This window comes from Antechinus flavipes, chromosome 6 (assembly GCF_016432865.1).
Source record: "Antechinus flavipes isolate AdamAnt ecotype Samford, QLD, Australia chromosome 6, AdamAnt_v2, whole genome shotgun sequence".
In the NCBI taxonomy this organism is placed as follows: Eukaryota; Metazoa; Chordata; class Mammalia; order Dasyuromorphia; family Dasyuridae; genus Antechinus; species Antechinus flavipes.
In genome coordinates, this window is record NC_067403.1 from 155966788 (window position 1) to 155992354 (window position 25567).

Genomic DNA, 25567 nt, shown 5'->3' on the forward strand with positions numbered 1-25567 from the left:
TCATCTGGAGAACAAAAGGTCAAGAATCTCAAAGGAAACAATGAAAAGGAGTGGGAAGCAAGGGAACTTAGCAGCACTACAACCATGGTACAAAGAAATAATTATTAAAACAATTTGGTACTGGTTTTTAAAAATAGGTTAAAATTAATGAACAGTTTAGATACACAATGTGCAGAGGCAAGAGAAAAAGAAACCCAAAGATACCAAATACTGAGGTAAGGACTTAATTACTTGACAAAAATAACTGGAAATAATGAAAAGTGATCTGGCAAAAAATTCGATATAGATTGACATGTCACATCATATACCAAGATAAAATCCAAATGAATATATGACTTAAGACATTAAGGATGACACCAAAGGAACAAGAAATCTTTTTTAGAAACAGTATCAGACAAGATATTAGTGTGCGACTAAAGTGATAGCAAGTATCAGAAAATAAAAGACAATTTTGGTTATACAGAATTGAAAAAAAATTGCACAAAGATAATCTAGAAAAATTAGAAGGGAAATAGATCTTGGGGATATAAATCCTTGCTATATATATATATATATTTTTTTTTTTAAAGTGTCTTATATCCAAGATTCATAAGGAACTCATTCAAATAAAAGCCACTCATAATGAATAAATGATGAAAGGATATGAAGAAATCCAAATTACCACTAACCATATGAAAAAAAAAAGTTCCAAATCACTAATAACTAGAGTAATTCAGATTAAAACAAGAGGTCCCATGAAAAAAGAGAAAAATAACAAATGTTAGGGGAATTTCGGGGAAAAGAGACATATGAATTCATTATTGGTGGACCTATGAATTAATTCATGCATTCTGGAAAGCAATCTGAAATTATGCCAAAGTGACTAAATTATGCAGTCTTCAATACAATACTACAATTAAACATATAGCCAAAGAGATCAAAGAAGGAGAAAAAGAACCCACATGTACCAGAATATTTGTAATTGCTCTTTTTATAGAAGTCCCCAATGGAAACTAAGGTTTGCTAACTTAATGGAGACTCTCTGCATAAATTATGATTTATGAATAGAATGAAATATCACACCATGAGAAAAAACAAAATGGGTAGTTTCAAAGGGAATTGGGAAAAGCAGTATGATCTGAAACAGTATCAGTACTAGTTTTAAAAAAATATACAAAATGACAGTACTGTGAAAAAACAACTTCAAAGACTTTAGAACTCTGATAATATATTTATAATTATGAGTCCAGAAGACTTTAGATGAAGCCATTTTTCTTTTTTGTTTTTATTACTAGGAACATACTTTATTCTAATGTTGCATATATATGTCCAATTTAAAAGAATCCATTTAGTCTTTTTCTGGACCTAAAAAATTAGGTACAAATGATATAACTTTTTGCTCTTTGTTAATATGGTAAGATTTTAATTTTTGCTCCTTTTTAATAATATTAATAAAATTTTAATATAATTATCATGATCCAGTAAAGCAGAAGCACAAAGAGATGTTACCTGGTTGCTGTGCTTATTTAATAATTTTAAAAATGAAATAAAGTTGTATTTGTACACTGTACTATAACTATAGTGTACTGTCTCCACAAAATTTTCTTTGATACTCTCCCATTTCATCAGATTTTATACATATATCCACATACACACATTGTACTATACTTGTTCAGTTGTTTCTGACCATGTGACTTCATGGACTTTTGCCCATGGGATTTTCTTGGCAAAGATACTGGAATGATTTGCCACCTACTTCTCCAATGTATCCCTATTTTACAGCTGAGAAGCTAAGACAAATTGGGGTTAAGTGACTTCCCCAGACTGAAGCTGGATTTGAACTCAGATTTGTCTGAGTTGAGTCTTGGCTGGTACTTTATTTACTGAACCATTCTAGATGCCATCAACAATATATTTAAAAAGGCATAAAATAAATCACATATAAATCAACAAGCACAAAAATAAAGTCATTTTATTGATATGGAAATTCTTTTCATCAATACAGATTGACAAGCTATCTATAAAAGGACGCCCTGGAGTTAACTGGCTTTGAGGGAGCTGGGTGGCTAAAGAACTGGCCCCTGTACATATAGGTACTATGTTTCAGAAATATCTTGAACTTTTATCTTGCTGAATTCAACGTCACTTTTGTTCTGCTGTTTCAGTCATACAAAATATCATCCAGGAAACACACAGTAGGATTGATAAAGGAGATGTTCAAGGACCCATTCATGGACTGAAGAAAGGAAATTCACTTGTATTTATTCATCAAGATTTCTTTGTTTTTTCTTTTCTTTTGGACCATGGCTTTTAGGTAGTTCAATAATTCTTAAAAGATCTCTCCTCAATCTAATTTTCAGGTCAGTTATTTTTCCAATAAGATATTTCACATTTTCTTCCATTTTTTTCATTCTTTTGATTTTATTGGGTTAATTCTTGATGTTTCACAGAGTCATTTTCTTCCATTTGCCCAGTTCTAATTTTTAAGGATTTATTTTCTGCAATTTGCTTTTGTTCCTCCTTTTCCATTTGGTCAATTTCTGCTTTTTAAGAAGTTGTTTTCTTCACTGAATTTTTCTACATCTTTTCCCACTGTTTGTACTTCTTTTACTAAGTTGATGACTTTTTGATTCTCTTGTATAACTCTCATTCCCACCCCTCCACCCCCAAGTTTTCTTCTCTCTTATTAGATTTTTTAAATTTTCAAGCTCTTCTATGAGGTTTTTTTTGGGGGGGAGAGTTTGCTCTGTGTGTGTGTGTGTGTGTGTGTGTGTGTGTGTGTGTTTTAGCCCTGAGACCAATTTATATTTCTCTTAGAGGCTTCACTTTCACAATATTGTTGTCTTATTCTGAATTTGTGTTTTGATCTTCTCTGCTACATTAGTAACTTTCTAAGGTCGGGATTTTCTTTATTTTTTGCTCATTTTCTAGCTTATTTCATGACTTTTAAAAGTGAGCTCTGTCCCTGGGATACAAGGAGTACTGTCCCAAGCTTCTTGCATGGGGTGCCAGGAGCCTAACCACTCATCCGTTGCACAAAGGATCTCTGAACCTAATTTCTCATCTGCTGCACTGGAAGTTCCATAGCTGGCCCAGTGGTCTGCTATGATGAGGCTACAAAGCCTTGGCTACCAATCTGTGCTATGGGTAGGGGCCTCCTGCTGGTTCACCTGCACCGAGCTACATTCCTCCTTTTATCCAGAGCAGCCTTTCTTATAATCCTATTAAATTATCTTGAGCTGGAAAATTATTTCTGCTGCTCAAGAATTAATTTTAAGGCATGGTTTAAAGTTATTTGGAGTTATATTAAATATAATTTAAAGTTATTTAGAAATCTGGGAGAGCTCAGCCAAGTTCCTGCCTCTTCTCCTCCATCTTGACTTGGATAACAAATTCAAACTTTCTAATCCAGTTCCTCTTACAAATTGAGACCATGCAGATAAATCTGAGGTATTCTATACAAAACAAGGAGAGCCTAATTGAAGTCATGTTGCTCAAACCCAGTGTCCATGCTACATCAAAATAGTGCTCTGGCCAACTGAATTGGCCACATTTATGGCTATTTACATAATACAGTAAAAACTATCTTAAGACGTCAATACAACTCAAGACCAACTTTTTAAAAGTTACTTTTCTATGGAATTATATGTGAATCCTAAAGAAAAGAAATGATATAAGTATAAATTATACTATTAAATGAAAGGATACTAAAAGTATATGCTTAAAAAAGTACAGTAGAAAATGTAAACTATAACTTGGCAAAAATTTTGAGCTTCTGAAATTTAAAAAATGTAACATTTTAAAATAATCCCAAACATATATTCATGATGAAATATTGTGAGTTTGGTCAAGTCATTAATCTCACTGAACCTCAGTTTTTCATTTTTGAAAAAAAATTATTTTAAGGTATTTTTAAGATTTTCAGTTTTATAACTCTTCACCAAAAACAAATTGAAAAGAATAAAATTTTAAGTGAATAATGCTTTTTATGTGCATATCCTAAGGCATACATCCTTTTGCTTGAAAACCATCTAATGGGAAGTTTAATCTGGTTATTCAGCTGAGTGATCTGTTAATCTTTAAGTCTGTTTAATATTGAAGTATTTTAACTCTGCAAAGAACAAACTTTGAATAAAATGCTAGCAAACACCCACTCTATTATTTTCCTCCCTTCTCTTTCTCCCTCCTTCTTCTCACTTTTTTCCCCCTTTCCTCTTTCTCCTTCTCTTTCCTTCTCCCTCTCTCCCCCCTCCAAATAGATTACCTGCAAATATTAAGATCATAGATTACATGTAATAGCATATATTATATATGGTGAAAATAAACTATTTTATATAATGTGCAATATATAAGGAAGAGGAGAGAGAGAAAAAGGAAGAAGTGAAGAAAGGGTTCAGGGAGAGAGAGAAAGAAAGGGAAAAAGAGAGGAGAAGGAAAGGGAGAGATGAGAGACAGAGTTTGCAAAGAGATATGTGAACAGACTTTGTTCCCGGGTGTGAGGGGGTTGATGTTTACACCTGGTTAAAATAGCTCCCTGCTCCTAATAATGAGCAGTCACTTAGCCTCAGGAAGGAGGGACCAAGTGGCTAAATTGTTCCTGAAACCCACATTTCTTAGAGCTAGTCTTTTCTGGACAGTTTTGAGTTCCTAGATTTAGAGAAAAATAAAGGAGTTCATTGAAGTGGCAGATTTTTTTGAAGAAAAGATTAGATTAAGCTCTTGTTCCCCAGAGGAAGCAGTAACAAGAATTTAGTCTCAACACAGAGGAGCAAATACCTGGCTTTATGCGCCACTAGATTGTGAGCATTTAAGTGTATAGGTGTGATGGGAGGAGTTTCTCTGGTAATCTCAAATTATTTCTTCTCCACATGAGTATAGATGACTATATAGGTACTATGGAGAAAGAAAGGACTCTTTAGAGAAGAAGGAGAATAGGATTAACTTTTGGAGTCTCCAAGTCCTACACTTTTCTGAAGTGACTATTCTTCACTCAAATATATTATTATTATTATTATTATTATTTTATTATAGCTTTTTATTTACAAAACATATGCATGGGTAATTTTTCAGCATTGACCCTTGCAAAATCTTCTGTTCCAACTTTTCCCTTCCTTCCCCCCATCCCATCCCCAGATGGCAAGTAGACCAATACATATTAAATATGTTAAAGTATATGTTAAATACAATATATGTATACATATTTATACAGTTATCTTGCTGCACAAGAAAATCAGATTTAGCAATAAGGTAAAAATAACCTGAGAAGGAAAACAAAAATGCAAGCGGACAAAAACAGAAGGAGTGGAAATGCTATGTTGTGGTCCACACTCATTTCCTATAGTTCTTTCACTGGTGTAGTTGGTCCTCTTCATTATTGAATAACTGGAACTGATCATCATGTTGTATTGCTGTTGAAGTATATAATGATCTCCTGGTTCTGCTCATTTCACTCAGCATCAGTTCATGGAAGTCTCTCCAGGTCTTTCTGAAATATCCTGAAGGTCATTTCTTACAGAACAATAATATTCCATAACATTCACATACTACAACTTATTCAGCCATTCTCCTATTGATGGGCAGCCATTCAATTTTCAGTTTCTAGCCACTACAAAAAGAGCTGCTACACACATTTTTGAAAATATAGGTCCCTTTCCCTTCTTTAAGATCTCTGGGATAGAAGCCCAGTAGAAACACTGCTGGATCACCAAATATATATTGTTAATTTGGGTACCTAAAAATAAGCTGAGGCTTTTATGTATGCTTGAAGAATTCTGAAGATGAATTATACTCAAAAATTCCTGGAAGAAATTTTGGGTTGAGCAAAATAGTTCAAAGAAGGATGACTTTTTGAGGGGCTCCCAAATTGGACAGGTGCAGAATTGACCAGATATTTTTAGGGTAAGAAAAGGCTATGATTATTTATGTGACTGTCATTGGATACTGTTAGAATGCACTTCAAAATTTTGTACCATGCCATATCCATACAAACACTGTTTCCCTGCAGTTCACCAACACTGATTTTTTTTTAAGGAAGAGCATTTTTGCCATTATAGAAGAAATAAAGTGATATCTTATGATATCTTGATCTAAATATCTATGCCTATTAAGTGGTTTACATATTTTAATGTCATTACTGTGTTTCCTTATTCAAAAATTATCTGTCCATATTTTTGACCATTTCTCCAATGGTGTGAATATTTTCAAGATATTCATTAAGATCACAGTCTAAGAAAGAAAGGAGACTTTAAAAGATGATCTAGTACAACCTTTGTCATTTTATAAATGAGAAAACAGAGGGCTGGGGAGGCTGAATCACCTACCTAAAGTCACACAGGGGATCAATTCAAAAGTGAGATTTGAATCCAAGACCTCAGAATTCACCACTAGGACCCCTTCTACTTTCTCAAGGTGCCTATTTTGTTCTTTGTTGTTCAGTAATTTTTTCAGTCATACTTAACTCTTCATGATCCCTTTTGGGATTTCTTGGCAAAGATACTGGGGTACTTGTCATTTCCTTCTCCAGCTCATTTGATGAGGAAATGAAGACAGACAGGGTTAAATGACTTGTTTAGAGACATAATAATAATCATGAATTATTAATTTATTAATAAATGCCTGAGGCAGAATTTAAACTCAAGTTCTCTTCTCCAAGCCCAGCACTCTATCTATTGCACCACAGAGCTATTCTGCCTAAATTTTTTATTAGAAAAAAGGTTTAATATAAGATTTCATTTTACAGTGTATGTTTATCTGCGTGTTTGCTCTATTGCCGTTAAGTAAATTTATAATTGCCAAATTCAACAAATTATTTGTGCTTCAAGTTATGTTTATAATAATTCTTTTTGGTTTTTCTTTTTGTTCAGTTCTGTGATTTAATCAATATAGAATATTCCTGGTGAGGAAATTTTTTCCATGGAGGCAAATGGGCAACTCTTGTATAACTTAAAGTTTTAGAGGCCTACCTGGGTACCATTAAGTCACTTGCCAGTAATCACACAGTTAGTATAAATGGGAGTCAGAATTTAAAACCTAGGTCATTATAGCTCATGGCTGGACCATGCCAATCGACTTCTAACAGTAGCTAATAAAATTTTCTATCTCTGCAGATTTTATAAAGACTACAATTATCATTATGACAGGCTTATTTGATTTAATTAGCATGCACTAATCAATCAGAAAAGGCCAAAATATTACTTAATGTTTAATAATGATCATGAGTCCCTGAATAAATTTTGAATCATAGTGAAAAAATTGACTAATTAGAAAGCACTTTTACTCTGACCCTTTGAGTGCAAGCATATAATTTTTTAACCATGCTTTTGAGGGAACATATAAACTTTTTTAATGGAAAGAAATGGTCTACTTACAGATACATAAAACCACAAGAAAGAAGAAGTACGTAACCAATTCTCGCAGAACACTTTTTAGATATTTCTCTCGGCTTGTATTATTTTCTTCCATCAGTCTTGTTCCCCAGAGACCTTAAATATTAAAAAAGGAAAGAAAAAAGTAATGTCAATTTATTTCATTCACATTTTGAATATAACATATTTGACAAGGGAAAAAAAACCCTAGAAAATCTTAAAACTACCATTTATGGCCATTAACTATTTTTTCATTACAAAATCTGCTATAAGTTATATAACTAATATGTTTTTTAAGTTTTCACCTTAAAGATTCATAAATTGAAATTTATGTTAAATGTATTGGTCAAGATAAAAAGTCATTTAAATTACTCAAATAGTATTTAATACAAATATACTAAATACTACCACCATCACTTGGTTTATACATGCTTTTTCTGATAAGCTAAAAGTGTTTTAAAGGCATCTTTTAATCAATCCAATAAGCCTTTATCAGGTGCTTTGTGTATACTGAATAAAGTTTCTTAAACTGTGGGTTGCAACCTTATGTGGAGCTGTGAAAAATCTAGCAACAGTAAAAAATATCAAATATTCCACCAATATTTAATTCTTTATGTAAAAATAAACAAGCATATCTATCTCACTCACTTGCAAATTTAATTTCTAATAAATAGTAAAATTATATGCATACCAAAGAATTTTTTAAATTAATTTATGATTTATTATCAACAAATGTTTGATATCTATATTTATATAGACCTACCTATTGGATGAAAAAGAAAAAGTTTAAGAAGCTCTGATGTAGAATATAAGGTAAAGTAGAAAAATAGAGAAATACTTGAGGAAGGGAGACTATTTAAGAAGCTATATATAATAAGTGGTGATTAATATTTAAACTAGGATGGTGATTGTGTGAGCGAAAGAAGTTTTTATTAAGAACATTGTAGAGGAAATGAATTTGAATATAAAATGGTTGAATTGTAAAGTTGGATTGTAAAGTTAAATGGAAAAATCATCAGCAGAGAGATCATAATTGAAACCAGGAGAACTAATGAGATCACCAAATGAGATAATGTGGATAGAAAAAAAGAGCTCAGAACAGAGCTCTGTGGAGACATCCATGGTTCTGGCTACAACAGAGATGAATCGGTCCCAGAGACTGAGAAAGAGTACTTAGAAAGACTGGGGGACAAGAAAGAGCAGTGAAGAAAGGAAGAGAGGAAAGCCTAGAGAGGAGAGAATTTCTGGTAAAAGAAAGGGTACTGAATGTCAAAAAGGATGGAGAGGAGGAAGAGGCCATTAAATTAAGCAATTGGCTCATTTGGTAACTCTGGAGAAAGTAGTATTTGTTAAATAAGATTAGAAGCAAGACTGAAGAAGATTTAGAAAAGAATGAGAGAAGGAGAAGAGGTACTTGGAGGCAGTTTTTTTCAAGGAGCTTAGCTGAAGGTAAAGGCAAGCAAAGATGGTTGGATCAATTGGAAGATTTAAAAGAATGGAGAACGTATTATTGTTCTATAAGAAATAATGAGAAGGATGCTCTCGAAAAAACTTTGAAAGATCTCCATGAGCTCATGCAAAGTACAATATATTGCATACAATGTTAACAGCAATATTGTAAGATGATCAGCTGTGAATGACTTTACTACTCTCAGCAATACAATGATCTAAGTCTATCCTGAAGGACTTAATAATGATAAAAACGATATTTATAGCTAGAGAAAGAACTGGCTGTATCTAAATATAGATTGAGGCATTTAATTTTTCACTTTGTTTTTCTTGAGGTTTTTTGTGGGAAGGAGGGAATTTAAGTTTTCTTCCACAACATGATTTTTATGGAAATGTTATGCATAACTTCACAAGTGCCTTCTCAATGGAACAAGTGCCTTCTCAATGGAGGGGAGAGAAAAGAAGGGAGAGAGTCAGAACCTCAAAGTTTTAAAAACAAATGTTAAAAATTGTTTTACATGTAACTGGAGAAAACTAATAAATAATTTGGAAGATATATGCTTGTTTGTAAACAACAGCCAATAAAGAGAAATGTTGAGTACTATTGAGAAAATAGAGATAATATCAGAGGCAATTTGTTGTAGAAATCAGAAAGCAATTAAATCAATGGTCCTTGGAGAGTACATTTCCCCCCCACTTTTACATGGCATCTTCACAAAAATTGGCCATATATTATGGCATAAAAATTTCACAAACAAATGCAGAAATTGCACTTTACAGATTATGATGCAATAAAATTACATTTAATAAAATTGGAAATATAGATTAAATTGATTTCAAACCAAATAATCTTATCCCAAAGAATGAGTGGATTAACGAACAAATCATAGAAACAATCAATAATTTTATTTAAAAGAATAATAAGACAACATTCCAAAATTTGTGGGATACAACCAGAGTAGTACTGAGGGGAAAATTTTTTTTCTCTCTAAATGCTTACATCATAAAGAAGAGAAAGAGTAGATAAATGAATTGGATATGCATTTTTAAAAACTACAAAAAGAGCAAATTTTAAAATCCCTGATTAAACACCAAAATAAAAATTCTGGAAATCAAAGGTGAGATTAATAAAATTCAAAATAAAATAATTTAAGCTAATAAATAAAACTCGGAGCTGGTTTTATAAGAAAAAACCCCAATAAAACAAACCACCGATAGTGTCATCATTAAAAATGAAAAATGTGATACCAAAACAATTATTAGGAACTATTTTGTCCAAGTAATGTAATGCTGGAGAAACTGAGTCAAGATAGAGATTTATTTGAGTTTCTGAGAGGCAGAGATAATCTGGAGGCAGAGCAGAATCCATTCTGCCTCCAGGGATGAATTGGACTTTCATCTCAAAGAATTCAATATGGAATGTGAGAGTCCCATGATTTTTATATGTGGCTCTAAGATCAGGGGAGACAAAGGCAAGGGCTGGAATTCAAGCATTGATGAGCATGGGAATTTCCAGAAATGCACTATTAATCCAGTTCTGACAGGGTGAGGGGTGAGGACCATAAATTCTGTTAACTTAGGAGGATTTAGGAGCCTAGAATAACCAGTCCTAAATTATATCAGTCCTAATGGTCAGGAAGGGGTGGACTTTGCCACCAGGGGGATTGAGGCAGAACAATTCAAGAAACTGAGGTAGGACAAAAAAAATTACATGCCAACTAAACTGATAATCTAAAAGAATATTTACAAAACTATGAATTGACCAGATTATCAGCTGAGGAAATAGAACACAAATCATCCTATCTTAGAAAAAGCAATTGACCAAGCCATAAAGGAACCTACAAAGAAAAAACCCCCAGGGTCAGATGGATTTATAAATGAATTCTAAACTTATTTCCAAAACTACATTAACTATTTGAAAAAAAGAGGTAAAGAAGGATTTCTACCAAATTCCTTTTACGATACAAAAATGGAATTAATACTTAAATTGAGGGCAGGAGGAAAAAAAAGCACAGATCAATTCCCCTGATGAATGTTGATGTAAAAATATTTTTTAAAAAAAGCTAGCAAAGAGATTACTGAACTATATCACAAGATTTATATATATATATATAATTTATATTTTTATTTATTTATATTTATGTTAGGATTTATATTAGGAATGAAAAGCTACTTCAATACTAGAAAAACTATAAGCATAACTGATCATAATGATGAGGTTTAGATTTGAGGTACCCAAATGAAATTAGGGTTTCTGGTGGTCAGGGAGTTAAATGAGGTCTAGTGATGGTGCAAGAGTCCTCTGTAAAGGAATTTATAGACCTTAAAACCTAGATTGATAAAAGAGGTTTATTATGGGGTTTGGAAGTAAGGTTAAAGTCTGCTTAAAGTTTAGTTAAGGAAATAGGTGAGGATAAAAAGAGGAGGCTACTGGAAACAGTATTCCAGTGGGCAGAGACCCTTGGCGTGCCAAGCATAGGGCTGCCATGTTTGGAACCTCTGCAAAGTGAGGGTTTTAATTCGGTTCTTTTATAATAGGGAGTTTTGGCTACAAGATGAAGGGGGCTCGTGGATGGAGTCTCAGGTTGGCTCCTTGCTGGGTTTCAGTTAGGGTTAGAATTTGAATTGAATTCAATGGGTCTTGGAACTGAGTGACCTGACCAAGATAACAAAGATGAAACTGTCTGTGTTTGGGGTTGAGTCCCCTCACTGAGGCAGAGTTGAAGGAGGTTTTCTTCTTCAAGGATTTTCAGTTTTGGGGTTCCCTCTTCAATATCAATAACAAAAACAACAAAAACACAATTATCTCAATAAAAGAAGAAAAAGCCTCTGACAATACATACTCTTTTCTATTAAAAACATTAGAAAACATAGAAATAAACAGAGTTTTCTTAAAATAGTAAGTAGCAGCTAACTAAAACAAAGAGCAAGCATTATTTCTAATAGGGACTTATAACTAGAAACCTTCCCAATAATATCAGGAATCAAATAAGGATATCCATTATCACCATTATTACTCAATACTTTACTAGAAATGTTAGTTATAGCAACAAGACAATAAAAAAGAAATTTAAGACTTAAGAATAAGCAAAGAAGAAACAAAATTATTTACTCTTTGCAGATAATATGACAGTATACTTAGATAATCCTAGAGAATCAATGAAAAAACTACTTGAAACAAAGTTTAGCAAAGTTGCAGGACATAAAACAACTCATATAAATCACTGGCATTTCTATGTATGATCAACAAAGCTTAGCAGCAAGAGACAGAAAGAGAAATCCCATTAAAAAGGACTGTAGAGAATAAAAAAATACTTTGGCATCTATTTGCTAAGACAAACTCAAGAATTATATGAACACAAATACAAAACACTTTTCATACAAAGTAAATCATCTAACCCACTGGAAAAATATTAATTGCTCATGAGTATAATGGAGCCATTATAACAAAAATGACAATTATTTCCAAACTAATTTGCTATTCCAGTGCTATACAAATCAAACTACCAAAGAATTATTTTATAGAGCTAGAAAAAAATAACAAAATTATCTCGAGAAACAATGCATAAAGAATATCAAGAAAAAAATATAAAAGATGATAGTCTAGCAGTACCTGATCTCAAACTGTATTATGGTAATCATCAAAACAATAGAGTAATAGCTAAGAAATAGAGTGACAGATCAGTGAACAGATTAGGTACATAATACATAGTATTAAATGACCATAGCAATCTACTGTTTGATAAACCCAAAGATCTAAGCTTTGGGGGAGGGGAGAGAATTCTTCATCTGACAAAAATTTCGAGAAAAACTGCAAAGTAGTTTGGCAGAACTGCAACTGGACCAGATAAATTTATAAATGAATTTTACCAAATATGTAAAGAACAATTAATTCCAATATTATATAGACTATTAAAAATGAAGAAGCCCTATCATATTCCTTCTACAACACAAATGTGATTTTGATATTTACACTACAAACCACGAAAACAGAAAAAGAAAACCAATTTCTCAAATGAAAATAGATGCAAAAATTTTAAGTAAAATATTTACACGGAGATTACAGCAACATACCACAAAATTCACATACTTTGGCTAGGATTTAAACCAAGAACACATAACTGAAAGAACATAATATTGTTTCAATATTAAGAAAATTATAACTATAATTGATCATATCAATAATAACAAAAATCAAGACTGTCTCAATAATGCAGAAAAAACTTTTGGCAAAATACAATATCCATTCCTATTAAAGACACTAGAAACACAGAAGTTTAAACTTAAAAAAAAATGTTAGTATCTACCTACAAACATTATCATGTAGTGGAAACAGTCTAGATACCTTTATAAATAAGATAAAGGTGAAGCAAGAATGACCATTATCACCATTATTGTTCGACATCATCCTAGAAATGCTAGCTATGGAAAAGACAAGAAAAAGAACTGAAGGAATGAGCATAGGTAACAAAGAAACAGAGTAATAACTTTTTAATAGATAATATGATGCTATACTTCGAGAACCCTAGAGAAAGCAACCGAAAAACTAGTTGAAACAGTAATTCTAGCAACATTGCAGGATATAAAATAACCTCACACAAATCACAAGCATTTCTATGTTACCAATAAAACCATCAATGTGATAGATTGGGTATACAATATAGAGAAATAAACACAGTGGACTAATGTTTGATAAACCCAAAGATCCTAGAATTCACTATTTGACAAAAAAACAAAAAACAAAAAAAACTCTGAGAAAATTGGGAAACAGTCTGGCAAAAATAAGCATAGGCTGACATTTCACAAACTATGCAAAGGAAAGCTCAAAATGGGTACATAATTTCAAAACATAAAGGGTAATATAAGCAAATAAAGGGAGCATGCATAAATGTGTCAGATTTATGGATGGGGAAAACTTCGTGTCTATACAAGAGACAGTGGAGATAGAAGACCAAATGAGGGTTTTTTTTAACGATGTTTTTATAGAATGAAGCAATATTCTTCATATTCATATTTCTTCAGACAAAAAATTGAAAATAAATGAGAATGGGGATGATAGATGGGGCAAACTATTGGAAGAAATAAGATAAACTGAGATTGCTTAAACAAGTGGTTGAATTAGCCTTGTCAAGGATAAAAATCATTTATTCATGTAATATAAGGATAAATGAAGAGACAGCAGCAGAAGGCAGATAAAAAAGGTAGTGAAAGGAGATAAGGAAGAGGAGAGATGAAGAAGCTCATTGCATATACCCTCAATTTTTTCATATAAAATATGAGCCAAGATTCTCAGTTGGGAGAAAGCCACGGGGCATTTGAAGATGAATGAAAAGGTTTGGAAGAGCCTATAATAACAGGCATTGTTTTAGTAGTGAGGCATAATGGAAGAGTAATCAAGGGGGCAAGCTACAAAAGATAGTAACAAAAAGTACTTAAAGGGGATAGCCTAGAATGTATTGGATACCCTAGAATTTTGATTGCATGAGGAATACAGAGAAAGAAGAGAAATTAGATAATTATAGGGGTCATGAATCAGAGAATGAAAGACTAGAAATAGACAGAAAGAGATGGTGGCTAATGAAGATGGTTTTTGGAAAAGGGTGCAAAATTTAAAAAAAAAAAACCACTAACGAATAGGGCTAGTTGAAGGGAAACAAAGAAAGGGGGAACTGAGTCAACCAACCAAAAAAAAGAGGGGGGGGAAGAATTATTTAAATAGAAAAAAATCAAGAGAAAAGAAGGAACCAATAATAAGTAAAACTATAAAGGGAAAGAACTGAGAAAACAAAAGTAATAGAGAAATAACTTCAAATATATAAAATACCTTATCTATCAAAAGACTAAACAGGTAAATTAAATAATCCAATCTCCAAAAAAGGAAAATAAATCTAGCAGTAAAGTAACTATTAAGGGGGGGGAGGGAGGAGAGAACTACCTTTGAGTTCTGAAGAATTAAGAGAATTCTATCACATTTTAAAAGAATAATTCGTATCCATAATTTACAGAATATCCTCAAAAACTGAAAAAAAAAACCCTAACAACTCCATGCCCTACAAGAATTCTTTTATGAAACAAATAAAGTTTTAAGACCTAAAATTAAACAGAAAGAAAATTATAGGCCATTATCTTTCATTAATATCAACTCAAAAATTCTAAATATAATCCTATTACTAGATATGTCACTAGATATAGACTAGATATAGTGACATCTTTAAAAAAGACTCATGATGAATCAAGAATGGTTCAATATTAGGAAAACAAGCAGACTCAGCGGCCGAAGACTGCATAAGAATTAAGCCTTGGCAGAGGCAGCCAGAACAGTGGGAGCTGGCAAGATAGGATCCATCTTGGACTACATCTTGGAACAAGAGGACTAAGACTAGGGTTACCACAAGTCCTCTCCAAATATCTGCAGGGCTGGGCCCTCGGGCCATTTGTTCTCAATCAGTATAAAACCCAGCGCCACACCAACTTTGCTTTTGGAACCTGAGTTCAGCAAAATCTCCAAAAAAAGAAATCAATATGTGGAATGGATGGGAATATAAAGATTCCTATTTCGTCTTCAACAAGAAGGTTCAAGCTGAATTGATTAAGGGAAAGAAACCCTCTTACTGGCATATTCTTACCAACTTTTAAAGAATGGTTACAAAAACCTCTTGGACTAAACGTGAACTATGTCTAAAGCATCCATAAATGCTAGTAATCCATCTCCTGTTATAAAGTAATTTTTTTCTGGGTGGAGCCAAGATGGTAGAGAATAAATAGGACTTTCCTGCCTTCCCTCAGAATCAACACTAGATCAAGTCTCTGAATAGATTTTGGAGTGACAGAACCCACAAATATTTGGAGTGTAACAAATTTCCAGCAAAAGATATCTTGGAAGGACTTGAGGAAAAGTCTGTCTCAATTGGACGGGGGGAGGCAGTATAACATAGGTCCAGGGCAGGGATGGATGCCCAGGGCAGAAAGGCCCCATGGAAATAATTTGCCAAAATATAGCAGCGTTGGCTACACTGTCCTGGTTCAGAAGGCCAGGATATCAGCAGACTAGCTTTGAGACCTTCAACACAACTACAGAAGGCAAATAGTGAGCCCCTGAATCCCGCCATAACAAGTGGGAGCTGGTCAGCCCCACACAGTGCAATGGGGAAGCCTGCAGCAGGACTGCCCCAGAGCAGTGTGAAGCCCCTGTTGTCCAATAGAGGAAACTTGAAACACTCTCCCCTGTGCCTTAGGAGCAGACCTCAACCTTTTAAAATGGGCAAAAAGCAAAAAGAGCCACGAACATAGATAGCTATTATGGAAAAAGAGAAGAACAAAACTCAAATGCTGAGGACATTAAAAGTAAAATGTCTCTAGATGAAACTTCAAAGGAGAATATGAATTGATCTCCAACTCAAAAGGCTCTTTTGAAAGAAAATTTTCTTGATATCCTTAAAGAAAGTAGCATGTCTTATTCACAAAAAACACCAGATTATAGATATTCAGAGTACCTGATCTCAGGTGCTCAAGAAATGAATATTTTATTCCTGACAGCATTATGGATACAATGTTATGAGTATGTAGTTACTACTATGGCTTTAGCCTGTAATTATAATCTTTGTATCCTCCCAATTGGTGGAAGAACAAATGTTTCATATGGACTGATATATCTTATAGATGAGGACAGAATAATTATTGCATTGGACATTTCACAAATAACTCAAATTCTCTGGGTTCATGAAAACTGGAAAAAAAATCTGACTTCTCATAGAAGTGACATAACAGGACAGGAACAGCAGAAACAGCTTTAAAAAAGTTATCACAAGGATCTCTAAACAGATTCCCTGGAATTTAGCACCATGGGAGTATAGGTATCAACTTGAGCAATAGGCATAAAAAATCTATGTCAATGAAATTGTTATTTCTGTCTTGTATTAAAACTAATTATTGAATCAAGACCAAGATTTCTCCCCTTTTCTATTTTCTCATCCTCAACCAACCAATGTGGGAAAACTTGGGCAAAGACTTAAGGAGGTAAAGATATAATCAAAGACAGTTAGAAAAAAGTTCTAAACTTTGGTGAATGAAAAGATTCCTGCTCATTGTGTTTATTTACACAGGCCTGGAAAAATGTGGATTTTCCCTTTGTTCAGACAAGTGATATGGAAATGGTTAGGTCTTTTTAACTAAGACTTAAGTGATTCAAGTCTCCTAACTCCAAATTACTCTCATTGTAATATAGCCTAATTCTTATTATAACATTCATTCTCTATTATTACTTAGAGTTGATTGTCATCTTTAGGCACATCCATTTTTTAAAAAAGACTTTATAGGTTACTGAAGATTTGACAGGCTCAGTTTCTTAGTTACCAAAGGATATTGAACCTGTTTTGTTGACTGCCTTTTATAGGTAGTCAGTAAAATTGATTTTAACTTCCCTAGAAATTCTTGTGTCTTGGAAATTTTCGATTGTCACAGCAATATTAAAGACTTGTTAGCTTATACAAAAATGACAATACCAAGTATCATAATAGAGAAACAGCTGTCAAGGACCTCATGTCAACAGATCCTAATATCTAACTCTTGGTGCAGTTATAGAAGCTACATATAAAATCAGACTAGTTCCTGGATACCAAAAATATAGCTTAATACCTTTCTTTAATTTTGAGCAAGGAGTAGCCTGCTTAAGAAAAGTGTGGAGGTATAAAAGGATGTGTAGATTAATACGAATGGGATATAGAGGGAGGGAAAAGGTGGATCATCAGAATAAGGGAAAGATACTAGGGATGGGAAGGATAGGTTAAGCAATTACAAGAGGAATCAGCAAGAATAGGAAATTTTTTTCTTTTACATTTAAGTTTTAAGTAATTTTTTAAAAAAGTGAATGTAACAAAATTATAAAGATTAAACAGGACCAAAAAAAAGAGCTATGAAAGAATACTTTTAACTCAACCCTTTGAGGAAGTGGGGGGTCAATAGTATTTCTCAGCACATCAACAAGGTATTGTTTTGTTCCATCATTCTTATTAGCCAGTTAGCAAGCTTGCAGAGAGCTCAGACAGGTAGATGAGAAAAATTTCTAACTTGATTTCTTCAGCCAATAAATTACAATGAAAGAACTAATGTTCTGTTTTATACAAAGTGTTCATAAGAACTTTTGTTTTTAAAATCCACTTTTAATCATAATAAGAGAAGAAATAGGGACAGGGTCTAGACCTATAATTTAATTGGTAAAGAAAACCCTAAGTTGAGGAAATTCCCTTTACCAACATAATTGGGCACTTTCTAGATTGTCTAGAGAAAAGAATTGTCTAGAGCACTGAGACCTTAAGTGCTTGGTCAGAGTCACAAAGCCAAGATGTGTCAGAGGTGGGACATAAGCCCAGAATTCCTGGTTTTGAGGCTGGTTCTCTAGCCACTATCCCTGGCTGCATTTTATAATAAAATAATATCATTCCTCAAATATTACTGTCTCTAATCACTGAATTCTCCTACATGGAAATGGTAGGTGGACTGAAGGGCAGATAAGAATGACTAAGTATCTTCGCATGTAGAAGGAAAGGAAAACTATCTCCTCTGGAAGGACTGTTATATTACAACATATGATCCATGTTTAGCCAACTTGAGCAACACTAAAATCCTGAAAATATTTCATAAGTATTACCCTGAAAGCGCAGCCTTCAGGCTAGAAAGAAACATTCTTCAGAACACAAAATCTCCTGCCTTTCTCAGCTGAACTCCTTGAAAAAAGCTGTCTATATAAGCAACTTAGTAAGATTTAAGTAATCTGATACCCACAATTATCAACCATGTTTTGAAAAGATATATGCTACCCAATACTTTATAGAGAAAGGTGATTAGCTACAGGTACAGACTAAGGAATAATTATTTTGGGAATAGGCAATAGAGACATTGATTTGGCTAAGTAATGTACAATGTAGAAGAGTTTTCTTTTTTCAGGAAAAGTTAAATGAGAGGAAAGGAAAATAATTTTTTTAAATTGAAATATATGTATTGACCAAACTTGGACCTAAGGAAGAGATAATTAACACTGTTAATTTTTCCAAACTTAAAAAAAATTTAAAATTTGTTATCAGGAAGGATGGTTCTCTGGTACAACTGGAGGGAAATAACGGGGACTGAGGATAATAAGAAAACATATGAATAAAAAAATTTTTTTTATAAAGAAAAAGTTGTCTGTAGTCACTATCTTCCATTCTTCTCCTCCCAAACTCTTTAGCCCTTTGCAATCTGGCTTCTGACTTCATCACTCAATCAATTAAGCCTGTTTTCTCTAAAATTACCAGTTTCTTAGTGGCCAAACCTGGTAGTGTTTTCTTTAATCCTCTTAGTTGGCAGGCTGGGGGGGAAAGAAGAACTCACCGTAATTTCTAAGTCCAGATCCCTTTGGATGGTTTTAGGCAAACAGATTCTGTTCATTTCCACCTGATCCTTTCTTCCTGTCACATCTTTGTATACTAAAGAATTAGGCCTGAATTCTAGACTCACTGAATTCACAGCAAATGACAAATATTCATTTTATTTCCCCCAAAAGTATAGCCTCTGGTTTCCAAATTTAATTTGATTTTTAAGTTGGAAGTAAAATAAACTCATGAATATTCGGAAAGAGAAGTACAAGAATTCCTTATGCATGTGAGTGATTTAGGATCAAGCAAAACAAAGTATGTGTGAAATATTTTTGGATTTTATAGAAGATTCCAATTCAGACAGAGAATGGACACAGAAGGGCTTCAAAATGCCTTCCAACTCTGAGGTTCTGTGATCTTCATCCTTCAATCACTTCATCCCTTTAATCCATTATGCATACCACTGTTTGATTATTCTTTCTAGACTACTGTCCTCCGTTGGCCAGCTCAAAAGTTTTAATCTCAAGGTTTACAGAAAAGTTCAAATTCCTAAACAATGCAATCCCAATTTATCTCATTTCCTACAAACTCTCAAGTATATGCACAACTTGAGTTGGGATTCTGATCTAAGTACCATCTAACTACAATCTTAATTTAGAGCTGAGGAAACTGGAGGGGTAAGTAACTTGCATAAATTCACACTAATATTAACAATCAGAAGGGGGACTTGAATTTAGCTCTTTCAATTTTAACAGTATCATGAAATATATAACTAACTATTCTTTTTACTATTAGAGTACACGTTAAAACAATGTTTAAACACTTGAGACATTTAAAAGTAATTTAAAGTTGAGACTCCTACACTTTTACACCATACATTTAAATTCTACATCAGAATTTAAGTTCAACATGACCTTGGAGGAGAGAAAATATTCCAGAAAAAGTAAATTTGCTAGATAAGTTTTAGCAAGAAATATTTGATAAAATGGTTTCCCTAAAAGAAACTTTGAAATATATGATTCTTCAAGTGGTTAAACTCATAATATACACCAAAATCTACTTCATTGTTGAATGTTTAAGGTAAAGCTCAAATCTAACGTTTTGGGTTAGTTTGTTTGTTTTTCCCAGGCTGCCCCCGACAAAACTTTTCTACCAGACTAAAATGGATCTGATCCACCAAATAGAAAACTCTCATCCTCTATATTTATAACCTCCAAAACTCCCCACTCCCTGTCTTCTACAAACTGAATACTCAATTCCGACTTGTCAGTTTCAGCAGTCTACCAAAAAGTCAGGCTAGGAAGCTAAGCTATAAAATTTATCTTTTTGTTCCAGCAATTGTTTGTGTGAGGGTTCCCTCATGCACCTCCCGACAGTTAAAACTTTTTGCAATATTGTTTTTACAATCCTGTAAAATGTGCAAATGCTGCAATGGTAAATATGTTTTTCCACACTACAGTGACATTCGTTTTAAAAGTTGTTGACTTTGAATATTTAAACAAAGGTTGCAAGAAGAAGTGGAGGAAAGTGACCCCAGATGGGGGAAGAGCCTTGGAAGTAGAGAAAGACTGTGCTGAGAAAGCCAAAGAGCGCTCCGAGCCCGAGGATAGCGGCATCAGCGCCCCGGACACCGCCCTCACCTCTCAGCGCTTGGAGCAGTCTCTTGGCCCCAGGCACTCGGGGCGGCGGCGGCTGAGGCTGCGGCCCGTCTAGGGGGAGGTGGCGGTGCAGCGACTCTCCTGGACCCGCGGAGGTGGCGCAGATGGGGCCCTGGGTCTCCCTCCTCCTCCGGCGACCGCTCTGGAGGTTAGTGCCGTGGAAGCTGCCGAGCCCTAGGCCACTGTTGCAAGAAGAGGTGACCACGGAGGAGGCGGCGGACCTTCGGCTGCCGGGACGCCACTCCACGTCCATCTCTACCACCATGCCGCCTTCCTCCCCTTCCACCTCCTCCTCGTCGTCGTCCTCGTCATCCTCCTCCGGCTCGAAGCCCGGATTATCTCGGCTCCACGCCTGCCTAGAGCACGCCGAGAGGGGCGGAGAGGGCGACGCTGAGGCTCCGGCCGGGGGATCGCGAGCCGCCGCCTGGCGGATTCGCTCCATCTCGATCTCCAGCCCTCGCTGCTCCCGGAGGCCGCCCGGGGATGAGAGGCCCGGGGCCGCGAGGCCGCCGCCGCCGTCAGTGCCGGGGGGTGGCATGGTCAGCCTGCCCCGGGCCGCTGCTGGCTCGCCAGAGCGCGGTGGAGGCAGCGGCTGGGCTCTCCTGGGCGTCCCCGCCTCCAGCTGGGGCTTCACGCGGCTCGGGTTCACCATGGCTGGAGAGCTAGCGGTCACTGCAGCTTGGCGCGCCGGGGCTCGCCTCGCTCCGCTTTGCCAGCTGCAGGAGCCATGTTCCTTTCTTCTCCAGGCAGCCGCAGCCCGCCGCTCCCCGCCCCCGACCACTTCGCATTCCCGTGGCGGGCTCGGCTTCTTTCCCCCGCCCCCGGCCGCCTACGCCCACACCCCCTGGCTCGGTGCGTGGAGCCCAGATGCGGCGGCCGGGTCGGAGCTGGAGGAGGGGATGCGCTACCCGAACGTCAGTCTTCCCAACGCAGGGAAGATGTCCATCCCAAAGGATGCTCCGATCTGATGCTTCGGGAAAGATTGATTGGCCGCAATCAATCTGGTTCAGTCAATAAATATTTATTGAGCGCCTACTTGTGCCAGACACTGTGCTAAAAACTCTGAGCATACAGAAAGAGGCAAAAGAAAGAAAGTCCCTGTCCTCAAGGAGTTTACTTAATGGGGGAGGTAATGCGCAAACAAATATAGACCAGGCAAGCAATATGCAGGACAAATAGGACACAATTAGCAGAGGGAAGGCACTGAAATTAGGAGGGGTTGGGATAGGCTTCCTGTAGAAGGGTGGGACTTTCACGAAGCCCGGCAGGTCAGAAGTTAGAGCGGAGAAGGGACATTATTCCAAGAAAATGTTCAGACCCGGGAGATGTAGGGTCTTGTTCATGGAATAGCCTCCTGTCACTGAACGGATGAGAACTTGGAGAGGAGTGAGATGTAAGAAGCCTGGAAAGGTAGAGGAGAAATAGATTATGAAGGACTTTGAATGCCAAATAGAACATTTTGGTTTTGATCCTGGAGACAACTGGGAACCACTGGAATTTATTGCGTGTCATGCTTCGATTTGGGAAAATGACTTTAGTGAAATGGAGTTGGGGAAGAGTTGAGGCAGACAGATCCAATACCAGGCTATTGCAATAGTTCACCAGAATGGGGCAGTGTCAGGATGGGGAAATAGTGCAAAAGTGAAACCAACAAGTCTGGACAGTAGTTTGGGTATTAGGGAAAAGAGGATTTGAGATTGTGAGGATCGAGGATGATTCTTGGGTAATCAGCCTTCGAGACTGGAAGGATGGTATCTTTTACAGTAAGTAAGTAAGATGTTTACTAGACTTTTTAGGACTTTAAGATGTCTGAAAGGCCATCGAAGGTCAGCTGAGAGCTTAGGGAAATGTAAGTGTATTTGAGAATCATCTGAAGAGGTGGCAATTAAATTCATGGGAGTTGATGAGTTCACCAAATGAAGTAACCTAGAAAGTTAAGAGAAAAGGTCACCTACAATTAGAAGATGAAAATCTAAAGAAACTTATATAGATCAGATAGGTAGGAGGAAAACTAGAAGAGTTCGTGTCACACAAGAGAGCATCAAGGAGAGAGTGATCAGCAGTATCATAAGTTGCAGAGAAGTGGAAAAGAATGAGGATTTTAAAAAAAGTCATTGGATTTGACAATTAATAGATTATTGATAATACTGATAGTAGATAGAAGCAATTTCAGTGGAATGATAAGGTCAGAAGCCAGATTGTGAAGAGGTTAAGAAGAGAATGAAAGGAAAGTGAAGGCACCAATTTTAGACAATCTTTTCAAATTTAGCCACAGTGGGAAGACTAGATATAGGACAATAATTAACAGGGATGAAAGAATCAAATGATGTTTTTTTTTTTCAGAGTTGGGGAGACATGAGTACATTTGTAGGTAGTAGGGAATGAGCCAGGAAAGAGAAAGAGATTGAAAGTAAGTGAAACATGTTCAATGATTTATTTTCTAAAGTTAGCTTTTTTTAAACCTCTTTTTGCAATTGGCCAATTATACTTTTACAGGTGTTACTTTATTCATTGGATTTTTTTTTATTTCACCAATTCTATTTTTTAAGGATTTGTTTCCTTTTTCCATTTCACCAATTCTATTTTTTCAAGGTGTTCTTTTCTTTTTCCATTTAGCCAAATCTGTTTTTTTTTTAAGAAGTGGTTTTCTTCATTATATTTTTTTCCATTTCACCAAATGTATTTTTTAAGTAGTTGTTTTCTTCAGTCAATTTCTGTGTTTCCTTTTCCAACCTTTCCTGCAGCACTCTTATTTTTTTTTCTCATTTTTCTTCTCTTTTAAGATCCTTTTAGAATGCCTCCAAGAGAGCCTTTTGATTTGGAGACCAGTTCATATCCTCCTTTGAGGCTTCATCTTGAAGCATTTTGCCTTTAGTGTCTTCAGGGTTTGAGTTCTGTTCTTCCTTGTCTCCAAAATAACTATTGTGAGAACTCTTTTGATGTCTGCTCTTAAGGCATAGGAGACATTGTCTGTGCTGGGGTCTGTGCTTCTTCAGACTTCATCCCTGGACTGGGTGGGACTGGCCAAGTCCCACTTGTTATGCTGGGATCTGGGGGCTTACTATTTGCCTTCTGTAGTTGCTTTGATGGTCTTACAGCTAGTCTGCTGATACACTGGCCTTCTGAACCAGGAGAAAGTAACTAATGTTTCTGTGTTTTGGCAAATTCTTCCCATGGAGCCTTGCCACTCTGGGTTTCCCTGCCCTGTACCTGTGCTATGCTGCCTCATTCCTGCCCCCTGACCTTCCCCCCACCCAATTTGAGACAGACCTTTCATGAAATCCTTCCAAGATATCTTTTGCTAGAAATTTATAACACTCCAAATATTTGTGAGTTTTGCAACTCCAAAATCCATTCAGAGGCTTGATCTAGTGTTGATTCTGAAGGAAGGCAGGACGAGCTTAGGCAAGATCCTATATACTCTCCATCATCTTGGCTCTGCCCAAGATGTTTAACCTATACCAGATTGCTTGTTGTCTTGAGGAATTGGGAAGGAGGGAAAAGGAGAAAAATTTGTTACAAGAGGTTTTGCAAATGTGAATGTTGAAAACTATCTTTACGTGTATTTGAAAAAATAAAATACTATAATTTTAAAAGGGGGGAAGAAAGTAAGTAAAAGAGTGAGAATGACAGAATCTGGAGAAGAAAGGGATAGAATATCAGCTTTCTACATAAGGTTCAGATGATTTCACACTTCCCCTCCCTCAGGTTATAGTTCCTACTAATTTAGGGGTTGGGAATCTTATATAGTTATACTTAGTAGATATTTTTGTTTTGGTTCTAGGCTACTGAAATCAAGGGAAAATGCTATAAAGCAAGTCACGCACATATTTTGGTTTCCCAGTGTAGATAAAAGTTAAGGTTACACTATACTGTAGTCCATTGCAGTAGTAGTAGTATGTCTAAAAAAACATAATATACATGCCTTAATTTAAAAATACTTTATTGTTAACAAATGCTAAACATCATATGAGCCTTCAGCAAATCATAATCTTAATCAAGTGTTGATGGCAGCTGAATGATTAAAGTAATGGTTGCTGAAGGGTGAGGTGACTGGCAGTTTCTTAAGAAGACAATGAAGTTTGCCAAATAGATTGATTCCTCCTTTCATTTGAATACTTAGATGCCATTGTAGGATTACTAATTGGCTTAATTTCAATATTGTAGAGACTCTGGAAATAAGTAGAAAGACAGGAAATGGCCAATGGGTGGAGCAGAACACACAACATTTATCGATTAAGTCCATCATCTTAGGCACATGGTATCCCCCAAAAAATTACAATAGTAACATCAAAGATCACTGATTACAAATCAAAATAAAAATTTAATAATAATGAACAAGTTTGAACTATTGTAAGAATGACCAAAATGTTTTGCAATATGAACATCAGCTATTGGGAAAAATGGCACCAAAATACTTGCTTAATTCAGGGTTACCACAATCCTTCAATTTATTTTTAAAATGCAAGGAAGCTCAATAAAACAAGATATTCCTGAATTTAGTTTAGTAGACAGAGAGCTGGTCTTAGACTCAAGTCTCATTTTTGTTACATTCTGGCTTTGTTACCTAGCACAAATCTCATTTCAGCAACCTTAACCAACTCATTGAGAGCAAAAATTTCAAAAGGTCACAACCTACATTATTAGATAGAATTTTCTCCTCTGGGAGTTTCTATTCCAATAAAAGCTTAAGTTCAATCATTCACCCTAATAATATATTTTTCCCCCAATTAAATATAAACTCCTTGAAGGCAAGATTAAACATCTT

The 25567-nt window shown here is 35.4% G+C and overlaps 1 protein-coding gene across 1 annotated transcript in view; it reads right to left on the minus strand.

Moving 5' to 3' along the window:
• Positions 1-21538, minus strand: part of PKD2 (polycystin 2, transient receptor potential cation channel) — a 68521-nt gene extending 46983 nt beyond the window's left edge. Inside the window, exons 1-2 of the mRNA XM_051967728.1 lie at positions 20782-21538; positions 7347-7460 (exon numbers count right to left, since the gene is read on the minus strand). Coding sequence (XP_051823688.1) covers positions 7347-7460; positions 20782-21451 — 784 coding nt within the window. The 5' untranslated portion in view covers positions 21452-21538. The remainder of the gene's footprint in view (positions 1-7346; positions 7461-20781) is intronic.
• Positions 21539-25567: the final 4029 nt, after the last annotated feature.